The following is a 15,000-nucleotide window of genomic DNA, read 5'->3' on the forward strand; positions in this document are numbered from 1 at the left end:
GAGGACGATGGTTCCATCTCCACAGGAGTTCACTGTAGAAGGAAGCAGCTGCTCTTTCTCCTTCACCCACACACGTGTCCCCTGTAACACACACACACACACAAACAATTCACGGCCTGATCACAACACAACACAATATTCTGCTTTCCAGCATATCGAAGCAGACACTTTTGTCTCGACTCAGTTCACACGTGAGTTACACGTTTTCTGTTTCAGACTTAAAGATAAGACACCGTGTCATAAAGTTTCTCCTCTCCTTTAATCACACCGCTTTCAGCCCGATGCTAATGCGGCAGGTCCGAGTCAGCGATATGGAAATGGGTTTGAGAAGATCGATAAACCTCAGAGACACTCAGAGCCTGCAAACACACAGAGCCTGCAGTTCAGCGTCAACACGCCACAGAACCATGGAACTGATCAGCAGGAGTAATGAGTTAAAAAATCTTTGTGCTTCAATTTCTTAAAGAAAAATTACGTACAAAATAGCAGAAGCAATTCAAACCTAATTAAAAAAAAAAACTAAAATAACTTTTAATTTAGAAAATAAAATGTTCTATTTTCTAAACATTCTTATTCTAGAAAAAAAAAAATTTAAAACCTGGTTCCTTTTTTTTTTCTTTTCTTTTCATTTCGTTTCATAAAAACAAACACGGACCTGACTTTTTTTTTTTTTTTTTTTTTTTTAAGATTTTTAAGAAATTTTAATTTTAAATTTAAGGACATCGTGTCACAAAGCCGAGAAAAAAATAATAAAAAAATATATAAAGAAATGATAAGTTCTCATTACAGCAGACATCCAACTCACTGACAAACTTTTCCCAGATGCACGCCACAAACAGATGTGTCTTCCTTTAAACTGCAGCAAACAAATCGGTGCAGGAAAAGAAACAAAAAGAACAGAGGAAAAAAGTAGAAGAGAAGTGTTTTTAGGTAACAGATGGCTGAGCTTCTTCTCACACTGTGGCGTGTCCTGGAGAAACAAAAGCGACCAAACCCATAAAACCCCTTTACTATAGACAGCTGAGGCAGGGACAGGACAAAGCCCCCACACACACACACACACACACACATCATAAAATCTTCTTTCGTTGGCAGGTTCAGTTTAACAAAACCTTTTCTTCATGACCCATAATGCCATGCTGATATTGGCACAACAGGATTTAACCCTCACTTCATCCCAACCTTTAGAGAGCGACGCAGCGGCGCTTTATTCCTTCAGTCAGTCAGTCAGTCAGTCCAGCTCTCTCACTTCCTCATCTACACACACTTCTGCTTCCGTCAGTAATTTTGTGTGATTTAACAACACCACTGGGCTCTCAGTGAACTACCCCGAGCTGGGGCTGTGTCACACATCTGCACACATCTGCAGAATAATTTGCTCCTTGTTCCTCAGTTTCCTCCAGTTGCTACCACGGGTTCCATGTCACAAGCCACCGTTCCACTTTCCGTCAACCTCCTGACCTCTAATCAGCCTCTCATCAGGTAATGATGGAGGTTTCTTAAGGTTTTATTATCCACAAGCACACACACTTACACGCTGAAGCGGACGCTGCAGTCAGGTTTATCATAACTAATCACTATAAAGGACAATCAGTACATAATGTGTGTGACGACTCAAACACACACCACTAACAGACTGGAAAGTAATGACTTTAGCACACATGGTGAAGAGACTGTATAAATATGGCGTGTGTGTGTGTGTGTGTGTGTGGAAATACTCAATAATCCATATATCTACACAATTTTATATATATTGTCTCTCAATCATCATCTACATTTGAGCTTCTCACGCTAGTATTTAAGTCAGGGAGGGATATATCGAGTTGCCCCTCTCACCTCACAGCCCAGGATGAGCCTTACATGACATTTAGGCTGGGGCAGGACACTACAGATTCTAGAGGGCACTGGATTGGGTAAAATATCTGAAGTGCAGAATGATTTTATCCGTGGTGGAGAGAGTGAGTGAGAGAGAGAGAGAGAGAGAGAGAGAGAGAGAGAGAGAGAGAGAGAGAGAGAGAGAGAGAGAGAGAGAGAGAGAGAGAGAGAGAGAGAGAGAGAGAGAGAGAGAGAGAAAGCAAGAGCGAGAGAGAGAGAGCAAGAGAGCGAGAGAGAGAGAGAGAGAGAGAGAGAGAGAGAGAGAGAGAGAGAGAGAGAGAGAGAGAGATAGATAGAGAGAGAGAGAGAGAGAGAGAGCAAGAGAGAGAGAGAGAGAGAGAAAGAGAGCGAGCAAGAGAGAGAGAGAGAGAGAAAGCAAGAGAAAGAGAAAGAGAGAGAGCAAGAGAGGGAGAGAGAGAGAGCAAGAGAGAGAGATGAGAGAGGGAGAGAAAGAAAGAGAGAGAGAGAGAGAGAGAGAGAGAGAGAGAGAGAGAGAGAGAGAGAGAGAGAGAGAGGACAAACTATTTTATTATTATTATATCCAAACTACGGAATGTAAATTTAGGTGCTGCTTTTAAACTTAAGGCTAAAATATTCGTACTAAAAGCTGAAAAACATCAAAACTTTAGTTTTCAACAAGAACAGGAATCAATGTGGTACAAAAAAAAAAAACACCAGGAAAAAAAACCCTGTAATGTACAAACATCATCTCTGATCATTCCCCTTCCTGTCCTCAGACCTTTCTCTTTCCTACCCTCCTCTTTGCCTTGTTCTCTCTATTCGGCTTCAGAACTGTTCCGGCAGCAGTGTAGAAAATCCAAAGCTCTGCACTTTGCACTTCCTAAGAGCTTTGAAATATAAATGAGGGAACGAGATCTTCATGCATGTGCAGTCACAGGAAGCCACCAGAAGACACCAGAAAGAAAAATCTTAAATATTAGCTTAAAGATATGTCAAGCAGGCTAACGAATCCTTCTGGATTGCTGTTAAATAATAATCTGCCTTGTTCTCTGCTTTTCCTCGGACTCTCTGATACCTGATAAGAAGCATCGAGGAGAAGTGACATGTCGCTTTGATGCATTAGACGATTCGTTAAAGGCTCCAAAATGGCAGCCCATAAACACCATAATTAGCGGAAGGCCCACAAGTCCATTTCAGCCCTCTTTATTATTATAGAAACCGCAGGGTAAAGCGTCCGAGCTAAATCAGGAAGCTGGAAGCTGCTGTTTTAATGGACAGAGTGTTAATTACACTGAGGAGCCATTATTTGTTCTGTGGGAAACACTTACTCATGAAGGCAGAGAACGAGAACATGCTAACAGTCTTAGCCTTGCATCTCAAAGCTGGACTCCAACAAACCCGCCTTGAGCAAACTTTCTAGATATTTCCGCCAGCAAATCGCATCTGTACACTTTTCTTTACACGGCTGTATGAACATTTCTTGTTTGCTAACTGAGTAACATGCAAACTAGCTCATCCAAGCTAACCAGCTAGTTCTATAGCCTCGGTGATCACATCTTTTAAAAAAAAATTTTATTTGCGGCTTATTTATAGTTAATTCCAGAAGTGGCGGAATATTTGTAAAGCCTTTCTTATTTATATCACTTTTATTTTTTTAATAAAAATTAGATAAATTAGATAAAAATCTATGCCATGCCATGGATGGAATCGTTAAAATCTTGTTTGTTTTTTTACAGAATTATTTTTTTTTCTCTTTATAGTCATTAAATCATCTTTTCTGTCTCATCGTTAAAAAATGTATTTATATATATATATATATATGTGTGTGTGTGTGTGTGTGTGTGTGTGTGTGTGTGTGTGAACAAAATTAATTAATTAATTAATTAAATTAATAAATAAATAACCCAAGCTGTCATAGACAGAATAACCTGATGTATTGAAAATCAATGTTTCGTATCATGTTGCACTGAATCATATTGACCTCGACGATTCCCCCCCCCCTCCCGCTACTGTATGCGTCAGAAAGATGATGATGTTGTTCTTCGTCATTGACGACATGCTTCTGTGTAACAAAGAAGTGTGAAGAATCTCCGTTAATAAGCCAATACAGCGTCTTAATGTGTCTGCAGTAGACACACTCTTCTAATCCCACGTCCACAACAAAGAGATTAGGGACCGCCTGGGGCCACACACACACACACACACACACACACACACACACACACACACATGATCACTGTCACAGGTGTTGGTGTAGGATGATGGATAATTATGGGATGCACAGCTTTGTTCGAGACGGCAGATTAAATCTGTTCTGTGCATGTTTGTGAACGACCCCTGATAAATTCATTTCTCATTAATTCCATTCGTTTAGAGGTTGTTTTTTTTAATAAGCCAATTTATATGCCTCAGTCTTTGACAGTTTTGTTCTATGAAGTGAAAAAAGTCTTTCATCATGCACGAGTATGAGAATCAAATATAACAAAAAAAAAAGAAAATATTGTTTGCGCCTGAATGAAAAAATCAAAAAATATATTCTAGCTATTTAAAAAAATAAATAAATAAATTACATATATATAATACATATATATATATATATACATATATATACATATGTATATATATATATGTATATACATATATACATATGTATAATTTATTTATTTTTTGTAATGTACTAATGTACTAATTTTGTAACATTTTTCTTTGTAAATTATATATATATAATAAATATATATAATTTACAATGAAGAAGGTTATAAAATTTGTGCATCCAGTGAACAACATGGTTTTTTCGGCTTCTTTTTAGTCATAAGAGTGTGCTAGCATTTGCACTCCTACAAGTAAAAACCTTCTAGCATGACATTACACAGCAAAAAAAAAAAAAAGGACCAATTCCAGTCATATCTCTTGCCCACAGCCTGAAATTATTTCCTAGAATCCCCTCTGATGTCATAATAACATGTCTAGCAGCTGGAAAGACCAACCACAGCTTGTTCAAGTGTGACGCTTGAACTTTTTTTTTTTAGAGACGTGACGTTTTTTATTGTATACATCAGCCGACGCTCCACTTTCTTTCCCTTTCTTTTCTCCGCTCTCTGAGCAGACGCTTAAGGGCCTCAGCTGAGAGCACACACACTTTCTCACACATGTTATCCTTTTCTACAACCTGTAATCAGAATCACAGCCGGATCCAAACCCCGGAGATAACCTGTAATCACCGGCTCACGGTCAGCAAAGGAAAAATAATAAACTCTAAAGTAACAGTTAGTTTACGCTTTAAAGTTTGAACTGTTCCGTCGTCCACAAATCTGTTTATGAGCATAATTTGTATGGGATGAAACGTTGTGTGTTGCGGCGTTATGGGAAAATAATCAGTGACACAGACGCTGTGTTAAACCTGCGAAAGAGTTTTATTCCACCGCAGGTTACAAATAAATAACATTGTCCAAGATATTGAAGAACTTTAAATGTACTTTTAATCATTTACAGACAAATGTTCAGTTAAATCTCTCTTTCTCTCTTTTTCTCTTTCTCTTTCATTTTCCGTGCTAAATCAAAGCGTCACCAGCGGACGAAGTGATCCTGTAAATCACTTCACGTCACCCTCTCCGCCTCTCTCCCTCTGTTTTATCGCCTTTCCGCCTTCTACGTGTCTCCCGCTCCAATTTACACTGAGAAAGGAGCATGCGACGTCTCCTGAATGGCAAGCAGCTCGTCACGTGGCCGCTAAACGTTAACAAGTTAAATATGGCTCCGTATGGCGATGGCATGAGTAAAGGAACAAGACTAGAAAATAAACCAGAATTAACACACTTGTGTTCATGTATCAGGATGAGGACCACGGTCTCATCAGCTAACAGTATCTATCTCTCTCTCTCTCTCTCTCTATCTCTTTTTCACACACACACACACCAGCTGGTTTATGCTAGGAAGTCTGTTCTAACAGACTTAACGTGTCTAGAGAAACAGCTGGTTAGTATACACACAACCAGGTAATACATGCTGATCCAGTGATGGACGAGCTTTACACAGCTATATGACATCCGTCAACAAGCAAACAAGCACACACATACACACACACACATACATGAGGCCATGTCAGAAACGCTGGAGATACATGAGACATGAGAGAGAAACTGTGTGTCCTTCTGTCACACACAACCAAAAAGAAGAGAGGAGAGAAAAGACGAGAGGAGAAGCCCTACAGTCAGCATCAGACTGAGAAACGACAAGAGGGCGACGAACAGAGCATGATGGAGGACGAGGGAAAGAGGCAGAGAGAACGAGAGAGGCCAACAAAATCAAGGCATTCCCTGAGACAAAGCTGCTTTTGAAAAATAGGTCAGACATCCGCCTGAAAACCAGAACAAGAAAAAAAGGAGAGATAGAATAAGAAAGGGTGAGAGATATAGAAAGTGCGGGAGGGGGTGGGGGGAGATCTAAAAGTCAATGTTACAACTAAAGAGAAAAGAGAGCTGACTGACTCATGAACATGACATTTCCACTTCAGTCTAATCTCCACACAGCACACACACACACACATAACACGCACACACACACACACACACACACACACACAAACACACAAACACACATACATATACTGTATGCACATAGAGGTACAGAATGGTGAGGCAGTGTAGGACATTTCCTAACTAACAAATAGCGTTTTTTTTCAACGTCCTAAGAATGAATTCCATGAACGACTTCCTGTTATTATAGAAACATTTACTGTAGGTATCTGTTCATTTTGTCTAAAGGATAAGAAACCTTCTTATCAACCTTGTGCTCCCTTTCTCTTTCTCCTTCCCTTTGTGGCATGTGTGTGTGTATGTGTTGACAGTGTGCGTGTGTATGTGTGTGTGCATGTGTGTGTTTGTGTGTATGTGTGGACTGTGTGGAGTGTGTGTGTGTATGTGTGTGTGTGTGTGTGTGTATGTGTGGACTGTGTGGAGTGTGTGTGTGTGGACTGTGTGGAGTGTGTGTGTATGTGTGTGTGTATATGTGTGTATGTGTGTGTTTGTGTCTGTTTGTGTGAGTGTGTGTATGTGAGTGTGTATATGTGAGTGTGTGGTGCTCTATGTTTCCAACTGCTGTAAGTCTGAACCACACACTCCTCTCTAACGAGGCCATATTTGCATATATTTGGATCCGTCCCAATCCCCCTCACCGCAGAGAGAGAGAGAGTGTGGGTACAACCAAGGGCGTCATTCCACAACTGAACCACACCCTCTCTCTCTCTCTCTTTCACACACACACACACACACTTTGTGCACGTTACCCAAATCTACACTAAAACTGTACAGTACTCAGAGATGTCGCAGGTATCGAGATATCTTTTATAACATGAATTTGTTTTATATATAAATTACAAACTGATTGTAAACAACTGAATTGGTTTAATTGTTCATCCTCTTTAGGCTCTTGAAGTTTCTTACACAATTTGTCATTTGTAAAAACTCTATGCCCAACTATATAATCCCCTTCACATAGAGTTTTCCAAACCATATAAACACGTTTAAAATACAGAACAAACCTAGTAGAATTCAGCTTCAGTTGAAAGTGTTATAATTCGCATGTTTCTCCACTTCATTAGCTTCAGATTGACAGTTTGGTATAAACATTGTTCATGCTTTTGTAGAACAATGATTTAAGCTTTAAAAACGGGAAGCTAGGACCATGAGGAGGTTTCGTGTAACTAACCTCCATTCCACTGTTGCTGTGGGGTGTTGAATCACTGACAGACAGACAGTCAGAAAGACATACGGATAGCGAGAGGTGTGATATCAGGGTCATAAAATCTACACCTCAATAGTCCTGAATAGAAAGAGCGCAGTGATGGAATCAGGAAGTGTCGAGCAGATAAACACCTGAGGAAGGAGATAAGCATCTTTCAGACTAGCTTTAGGTGTTTCTGGTGGCTTATGTGCTCCAGTAAGCCTTAAAGGTCTTAAATGTGGGCACTGAAAGCTCAGGGGCGTGTCCCAATATGTCCCCTGAGGGGAACCGTTTAATCCTTGACCCCCGAGAATGACGTGTTGCATTGCATTATGACCTGTCACGAGTGGACAAATCATCCATTTATTATCAGAGCACTCAGTGCATGTAGAACCTGTAGCATGATTCCCAGGTCAATGTTTTTGTTGACTGGAACCTCACTTGGCTAAAAGCTGGTGGATAACGTTATGCAATAATGTATAGTGAGCTAACTAGATAGCTAAAGCTAAAGGACTAAAGGAAGCACCTACCATTTGTGACCTCAAGAAAAACTCTGCAACTGGATGGAGGACAATATTTGAGATTAGAGGCCAGTATTTTGCCTAAGACCTCTGGTGTCTCTTTATCAAATACCACAGAAAAGACATTCTTGGTTTTATTATTTTCTCCAGATACTTTAATTGAAAGGTCATGTACTGTGAATGTTGTGCTAAAAAGGGGGTTGTATATGATGGTGTTAAGGCAGATTTTGCTTACGGTGTTTCCTCATATTTGCCACGTTCATAACGCTAACATTCAATTCACATGTACTCTAACTCCATAAAAATGACTCCAGTGCAAAAAAAAGCAATGAACACCCATCCTTACATCTTTGCATCCCTTCAACCCAACAGCATAATCCGCATCTTCGTCCTCCTCCTCAACACAACCGTTGGCTCTACACTGTGTAATTCTAATCACTGAATATGTCACAGAAAAATATGTATTGTCAGTAGTCCAACAGAACAGACTGGAACAGATTTCAGGACGATGTCTGGGTGCGATGGGAATGGTAAACCAGGCCTGTGTGAGAAAGGGAAGCCATCCATCTATCCATCCATCCATCTATTCATCTATCCATTCATCGATCTATCCATCTATTCATCTATCCATCTATCCATCCATCCATCTATCCATCTATTCATCTTTTCATCTATCCATCTATCCATCCATCTATCCTATTTAAACATCCGGGGTGTGGACAGCGAATGTGAGGCGGATGTTTCAGTGCGTTTTGTACATTTTTACCTGTGCACATCTGTACAGGCTGCATACGATACAGACAATGCATGCATTCGATCCAAATCGACGTCCAAACGTGCACGTGCATGGGCCAGTTAATCTGGAATAATCTTGAATAAACGATGTGCATCATTGTACGTGCTCTAAAATTCTCCTTTTTCGTTGAGAATACTATCGTGTTTTATTGGGAGTAGGTGTCATCATCATCATCATCAGCAGCAGCAGCAGCATCATCATCTTCTTCTTCATCATCATAATGCCGTCTGCATTAGTCTATATATATATATACACACCCTTGCACTGTAGGTGTTGCATGCATGATTTTGTCCTCTGAGTGGATACAAATTTAATAGATATCTCGAGCATTAAATATCTTTTAAAAAAAAAAAAAAAAAGCTCACCTCTGCAAAGAACGCATCCATATTTTTACGCGCGCGACAGGCCGTTGATCCTGGTCTCACCCAATAAATCACTGATCCTCGTGAAACAGAGAGAGGGAGAGGGAGAGAGATAGAAAGACAGAGACAGCGAGAGAGAGAGAGAGAGAGAGAGAGAGAGAGGCGCGGCGGTCCCCGGTTTATGCTTCCCGCATAGCCGGTGCGCGCAACGGGCACGAACCAAACATCTACTCCTTTTTCTTGATGCTATCACTCGAGATCTTCACGCTGTATTGCAAAAAAAAAAAAGGGACGGTGGCCTTTCCTTTCCTCTTTCCTCTCCTTTTTACCCCTCAAGAGGTCCGTCCTCCTCCGGTGTCCTCGGCAGAATGAATGAGGGGCGGGACCTCAAAGCCAGCCTCCCCCTTTAAATCCGAGCAGCAGACTGCACATGCATGCTAGACTAACGTTTCCCCTTCGCTAATGTCCATCATGTCATGCAATAAAATGTAGACGCAGGTAAATCTATAGGTTTATGTGCACGCAGTGATCTATTGCAGCATATTTTTCACGTGCGCTCGGGCTGGTGTCGCCCGAGCGCCTTGGGTAGGTCAGGTTGCCATGGCAGCGCTGCTGCACAGAAGTCTAACTATTAACATTTCTGTGGGTTTGTAACAGGATAAACAATAATAGTCTCCATATTCTGTGTGCTAAAGCTGTATTCCCAGTTGCTCTGGGCTGTTCTGAGATCAGACAGAATGAAAATGATGAAATTTAGAAGAGAAAGGATCAAAGCTCGTCTCCATTACAGTGGACTCTAAAGCAGGTAAGAGGAGATACAGGTAAATATATCATTTAGGTCAGATAATAGGTCAGATTATTTTCCAGGCTGCAGGTAAAACTGAAATAGTTTTCGTGCAAGGGGGGCACGGTGGCTTAGTGGTTAGCACGTTCGCCTCACATCTCCAGGGTTGGGGTTCGATTCCCACCTCCGCCTTGTGTGTGTGGAGTTTGCATGTTCTCCCCGTGCCTCGGGGGTTTCCTCCGGGTACTCCGGTTTCCTCCCCCGGTCCAAAGACATGCATGGTAGGTTGATTGGCATCTCTGGAAAATTGTCCATAGTGTGTGATTGCGTGAGTGAATGAGAGTGTGTGTGTGTGCCCTGCGATGGGTTAGCACTCCGTCCAGGGTGTATCCTGCCTTGATGCTCGATGACGCCTGAGATAGGCACAGGCTCCCCGTGACCCGAGGTAGTTCGGATAAGCGGTAGAAAATGAGTGAGTGGGAGAGCGAGTTTTCGTGCATGATTCCATCACTACAGCAAGGTGATAAAAAAAATGTTGGTTTTGGATCCCATGAGGTTTCTGTTGGTTTCTGTGTAACTTAATAAGATTAACTTTCACAGATGATCTAGGCATGTTGCGTATTAGAGAAATACGCCACTTCACGACATGCTGTTTCAAGTGTTCAACATGAATTAAATTAGTGTGTCTTCTTCACTTGTTTTTTATTTTTTGCACTAGACTATAAGGAACGCAAGGATGTTTAAAAGATATCGTGATTTTTTTTTGCCTTGTTAAAAATGCTTATAAACTTATATACAGTTATAGAGTTACTGATGATTCTTTATGTTCAGGTAAATAGGTGTTTAAATCAGCAGGATGTAGATGTGTCGAGTAAAGAGGACCATGTGTGGATTAGTCTCTGGACGTCCCTGGAGGATTCGGCAGCTCCACAGACACCAGCGCTGTTTATAATCCACAGTGCCTTTGTTTCTGTAGGCGTATAATGTCTAGCTTCCTGCTGGGCCTGCATGATGGAGTCACAGGACAGAAGCCAAGCCTGACTTTAAGATGAAGCCTGGCCCCTTCTGTCACATTCAGCTCCATGGACAGCTTTTGTTTCTGACGTGTGCCTGGGGAGTCACGTGTTGCTCCTGCATTTATTAACGTTGCCACAAAGTGATGGCTCAATGAGAGAGCTTCACTTTTCATTTAGTGACCAGATGCTTTGGTTTTAATGAAGAAATCCACCAGAAAGATCCTTAAAAATCCACAGACATGTCAGGAGACGAAATGAGAAATGCATTTGCATCATTAAGAGTAAAGTGTAAAGAGTAAAAAACTACAGCTCATATTTATTGATTAGTAAAATCAACACCAGTGAAAACCAGTGTTCAATTTTCAAACACGTCATAAACATTTAATTATTCAGTTCTTTATCATTACATCAGTTTAGTTCATTACGTCAAACGTTACATCGTTGTTTGTTTATAGCGTATTAATACTGAAATACTAATAAAATAATAATAAAGATAATTAAAAGAACTATAATAAAAGGCAGTGGCGTCTTATTCAAAAATTCAGTTACAGGTTAAACCTCCTCGACGATCCCATTAGCAGGAAATGATGCTGCTCAAACGAGTTACTTCATTACTCCGGTTTCATAAGAGCCTGCAAACAAAAGCTCATTTGTGAAAGCGGTAAAATGAACTGAACAAAATGAGATCAGAAGCCGTGCAGCTTATTTAAAAGTCTCACACACAGTGAAGCATTGATTGGGCCTCAGCAGGAGGATGATGATGATCAGCCTGAGGGTTTAATGTCTGAGCGTATCAAGTCCTTCTGTTTTATCTTGTTCTGTCGCTCTCTTTTTGTTCTCTATCCTTATTTAAACTTAATAATAAAGTCGTCCGGCTTGCATGTCTTTCACGTGACTCTCTGACAACTCTGGAGATTTAAATCGGACTGTTGTGTCTGTTCCCTGGAGAAGATCGATACTTGTGTTCGTTGGGTGGCGGGAAAACAGATTACTGTCCATCAAGAGCCACCAGCCAATGGCAATAACCATAAATCCCGCATGCGGAACGTAGAGAATCAGCCAAGGATTCCTGAAGGGTTTATTTTTTTTTAATGATTATTTCTCTTGAAGCAGACAGACTCGATATTTTCAAGAGATTTTTAACTCCACCCAGTTTTATGAGGTAAATAATTACAAAGTGATTATTTGTGCATAAAAGTGTTAATTAATTTACAGCATTTGATCTACGCCCTTATCCACAGCGACGAACAAAGCATAAAACTCTGGTGGGATGAATTATAGCACAATTTTTTAAACAGCTTTACGTCTGATTGTTACAAAGTGCTGACACTGGAGACTCCTTTACCTCACAGGAACCTCCACCCTATCAATGACTGAGCATCTGTCATGCGAGTCCCTGTGTAAGAAAGTATATGACAAAATGACACAACCTTTCAGTACAAGATCATTAGTATTAACCCTGTGATTTGAGAATAAATAAACAATAAAGATCAATAAATACTCAAATGTATATATATTAAGAAAGGGGCTTTATTTGTAAGAGTAACAATCTTGTCTGTGTGTCTGTGTGTGTCTGTGTGTGGGTTTGTGTGTGAATCTGTGTGTGTTTCGGGGGATTGGATTGGCATGTGAGTGTGTGTGCGTCTGTGTGTGTTTTTGTGTGTGAGTGTGTGTCTGTGTGTGTTTCTGTGTGTGTGTTTTGTGTGTGTGTGTGTGTGTGTGCGTGTGTGTGTGTGAGTGTGTGTGAGTGTGTGTGTGTGCGTGAGTGTGTATGTGTGTGTGTGTTTGTGGGGGTTTGGATTGGCATGTGAGTGTGTGTGTGTGTGTGTGTGTGTGCGTGTGTGAATCTGGGGGGGTTTGCAGGGTTTGGATTGTCATGTGAGTGTGTGTCTGTGTGTGAGTGCTTGTGCTTGTGTGAGTCTGTGTGTGTTTGGGGGGTTTGGATTGGCATGTGAGTGTGTGTAGTGTGTGCATGTTTCAGGACTAAAGAGAATTGCTTATGCTCTCACTGCACTTCTCTTGACTATTATGTGTAGTTCCCTGAGACAGAGGATTTCCACATCAGAAAGAATTTAAAATTTTTGCAAGCTAAGCAATGACCCTTTAAATAACCCTTTAATAAAAGTTCACCATAAGTGTGCGGAGACCCGATACTGATCCTACGCTGCTGTCGTTTAAGTAACAAAGTGGCTCTCTGTGAAAATCAATCCATTTATTTCATGTTATTAGTTTCATCAGCAGTGTGAAAACTACAGACCTGGCAACCTGATTTATGAAATATGAAAGACACCAACACATAAAATCTCTTAAAACAAATCTTTTTGAATTAACTTGATCTTTAGTCCTTAAATAGAGTTTCCAGATTTAGTGTATACAGTATTTGACCAGGTCATGTCCTCAGTATTGAAATCTGGGAAATCAATACTCCTTTGTTAAAGCGAGACAGCAGCAAACCTTTTATTGTTGTAAGTTAAGTACTACGACATGTCCTGAGGTGAAGACATGATGGTGCTCAGACGGACAGCAGGATGCTCTTAAAAGCATGTGAACCTTTTAAAAGTCCAGAAAACATCTGAGGAAAGAATCTTGTCGAGGGTCAGATAGGAAAACTCCTGCAGAGAATACACAAAATGTAGTCTTAATTGTGCGTTAACCTCAAAGGAGATCTACACAAGCTTAATCACAGAGTTTATCTAAATATCTGCACTTTAGTTTGTATATTTGTTCGCTGTTAAACCTGATCATATTGTGCTTAATTAAATTAATTGTATTTTTTTTCACCGCTGCTTGACATTTTTCTGCTCTGGAATTAAGCTCCGCCTACAATAAGAAAAGGTCCGCCCCTTTTCCCTAAAAAGGAAAAGGATGGTATGTTTAATGCTAAAACTTACTAACTGCTCCTTTAATATGTGTGGGAGCAAAACAAGGTCTGTATATAAATGTTTCATCTCATCATCTGGTTGAGATGAAACCGCACATCTACTGCTGTGGAAACACCGTAATGAAGAATTGTCCTGTGTATGTGTGTATTGACCTTTATTGCCTGTCCATGTCTAAAGCTATACATTACAGAGAAGCTGAGGCAATCCCCTAAGCTGCCTGATAAACACACACACACACAGACTAAGTCTATGATTTATTCACCACTCAAGAAACCAACGGGAAATTGATTCATGCAGACCACAAGGCATTCTTAACATCTCTGGAAAACCAAGATGGCTGTTTCCTGAAGTTCCCATGGCAACAGCAATCTTATGGATAATGACAAAGTGTCACGTATCTCTCTCTCTCACACACACACACACACACACACACACACACACACACACACACAAATTGAAGAAATTTACATCCGCTTCACTAGCCTTGTAAGAAATAGTAACTAATGGGTTAGTATGAAGCAGTAATGCCCTTAGAGACAGAATATATATGTGTGTGTGAGTGTGTGTGTGTGTGCTTTCCAGTAGCTAGCTCAATCAAATCAAATCTCCCCAGAGGAATGACCTCACCGCTGGTTCCTGGAGCCCAAAATGGAGGTCTCCACTTTCCCTGAGAGAAGATTGTCCTTGTGTCGGTCACAACAGTACAAATTGACATTCTTTCCAGTTATGTGTGTTAAATCGATTTATCATATCCACATATCTACATGAAACATACAAATGAAAATTTAAATCTACACCATGTTGTTTAATTACACCACCACAGCAAAGAGGAGTGAAGGATACCGATGTTTCTGGACTGTATTGGGAAAATTTGTGCTGAATTGCAAGACAAACACAGGACCAGTTTTAACCTTCGCCCTTCTTTTTCATAATATTAATGATGCCTTGAGGGACAAGTAAAGCCACAGTCCTCATAAAAGGCCATCTGTCTCTTCTGTACAACATGAATACGCAACTAAACACCATCCTTTCAACTAAAGTTTTTCTTTTCTATATAAAATGGAAATTTGCCTTATGATAAA

At 40.5% G+C, this 15,000-nt stretch overlaps 1 protein-coding gene across 1 annotated transcript in view; it reads right to left on the reverse strand.

Moving 5' to 3' along the window:
• Positions 1-9,363, reverse strand: part of myo10l1 (myosin X, like 1) — a 42,722-nt gene extending 33,359 nt beyond the window's left edge. Inside the window, exons 1-2 of the mRNA XM_060868902.1 lie at positions 9,240-9,363; positions 1-81 (exon numbers count right to left, since the gene is read on the reverse strand). The exon at positions 1-81 is cut by the window's left edge and continues 18 nt beyond it. Of these exons, the coding sequence (XP_060724885.1) occupies positions 1-81; positions 9,240-9,260 (102 nt within the window). The 5' untranslated portion in view covers positions 9,261-9,363. The remainder of the gene's footprint in view (positions 82-9,239) is intronic.
• Between the last annotated feature and the right edge of the window lie 5,637 nt (positions 9,364-15,000).

Source organism: Tachysurus vachellii, chromosome 4 (assembly GCF_030014155.1).
Source record: "Tachysurus vachellii isolate PV-2020 chromosome 4, HZAU_Pvac_v1, whole genome shotgun sequence".
In the NCBI taxonomy this organism is placed as follows: domain Eukaryota; kingdom Metazoa; phylum Chordata; class Actinopteri; order Siluriformes; family Bagridae; genus Tachysurus; species Tachysurus vachellii.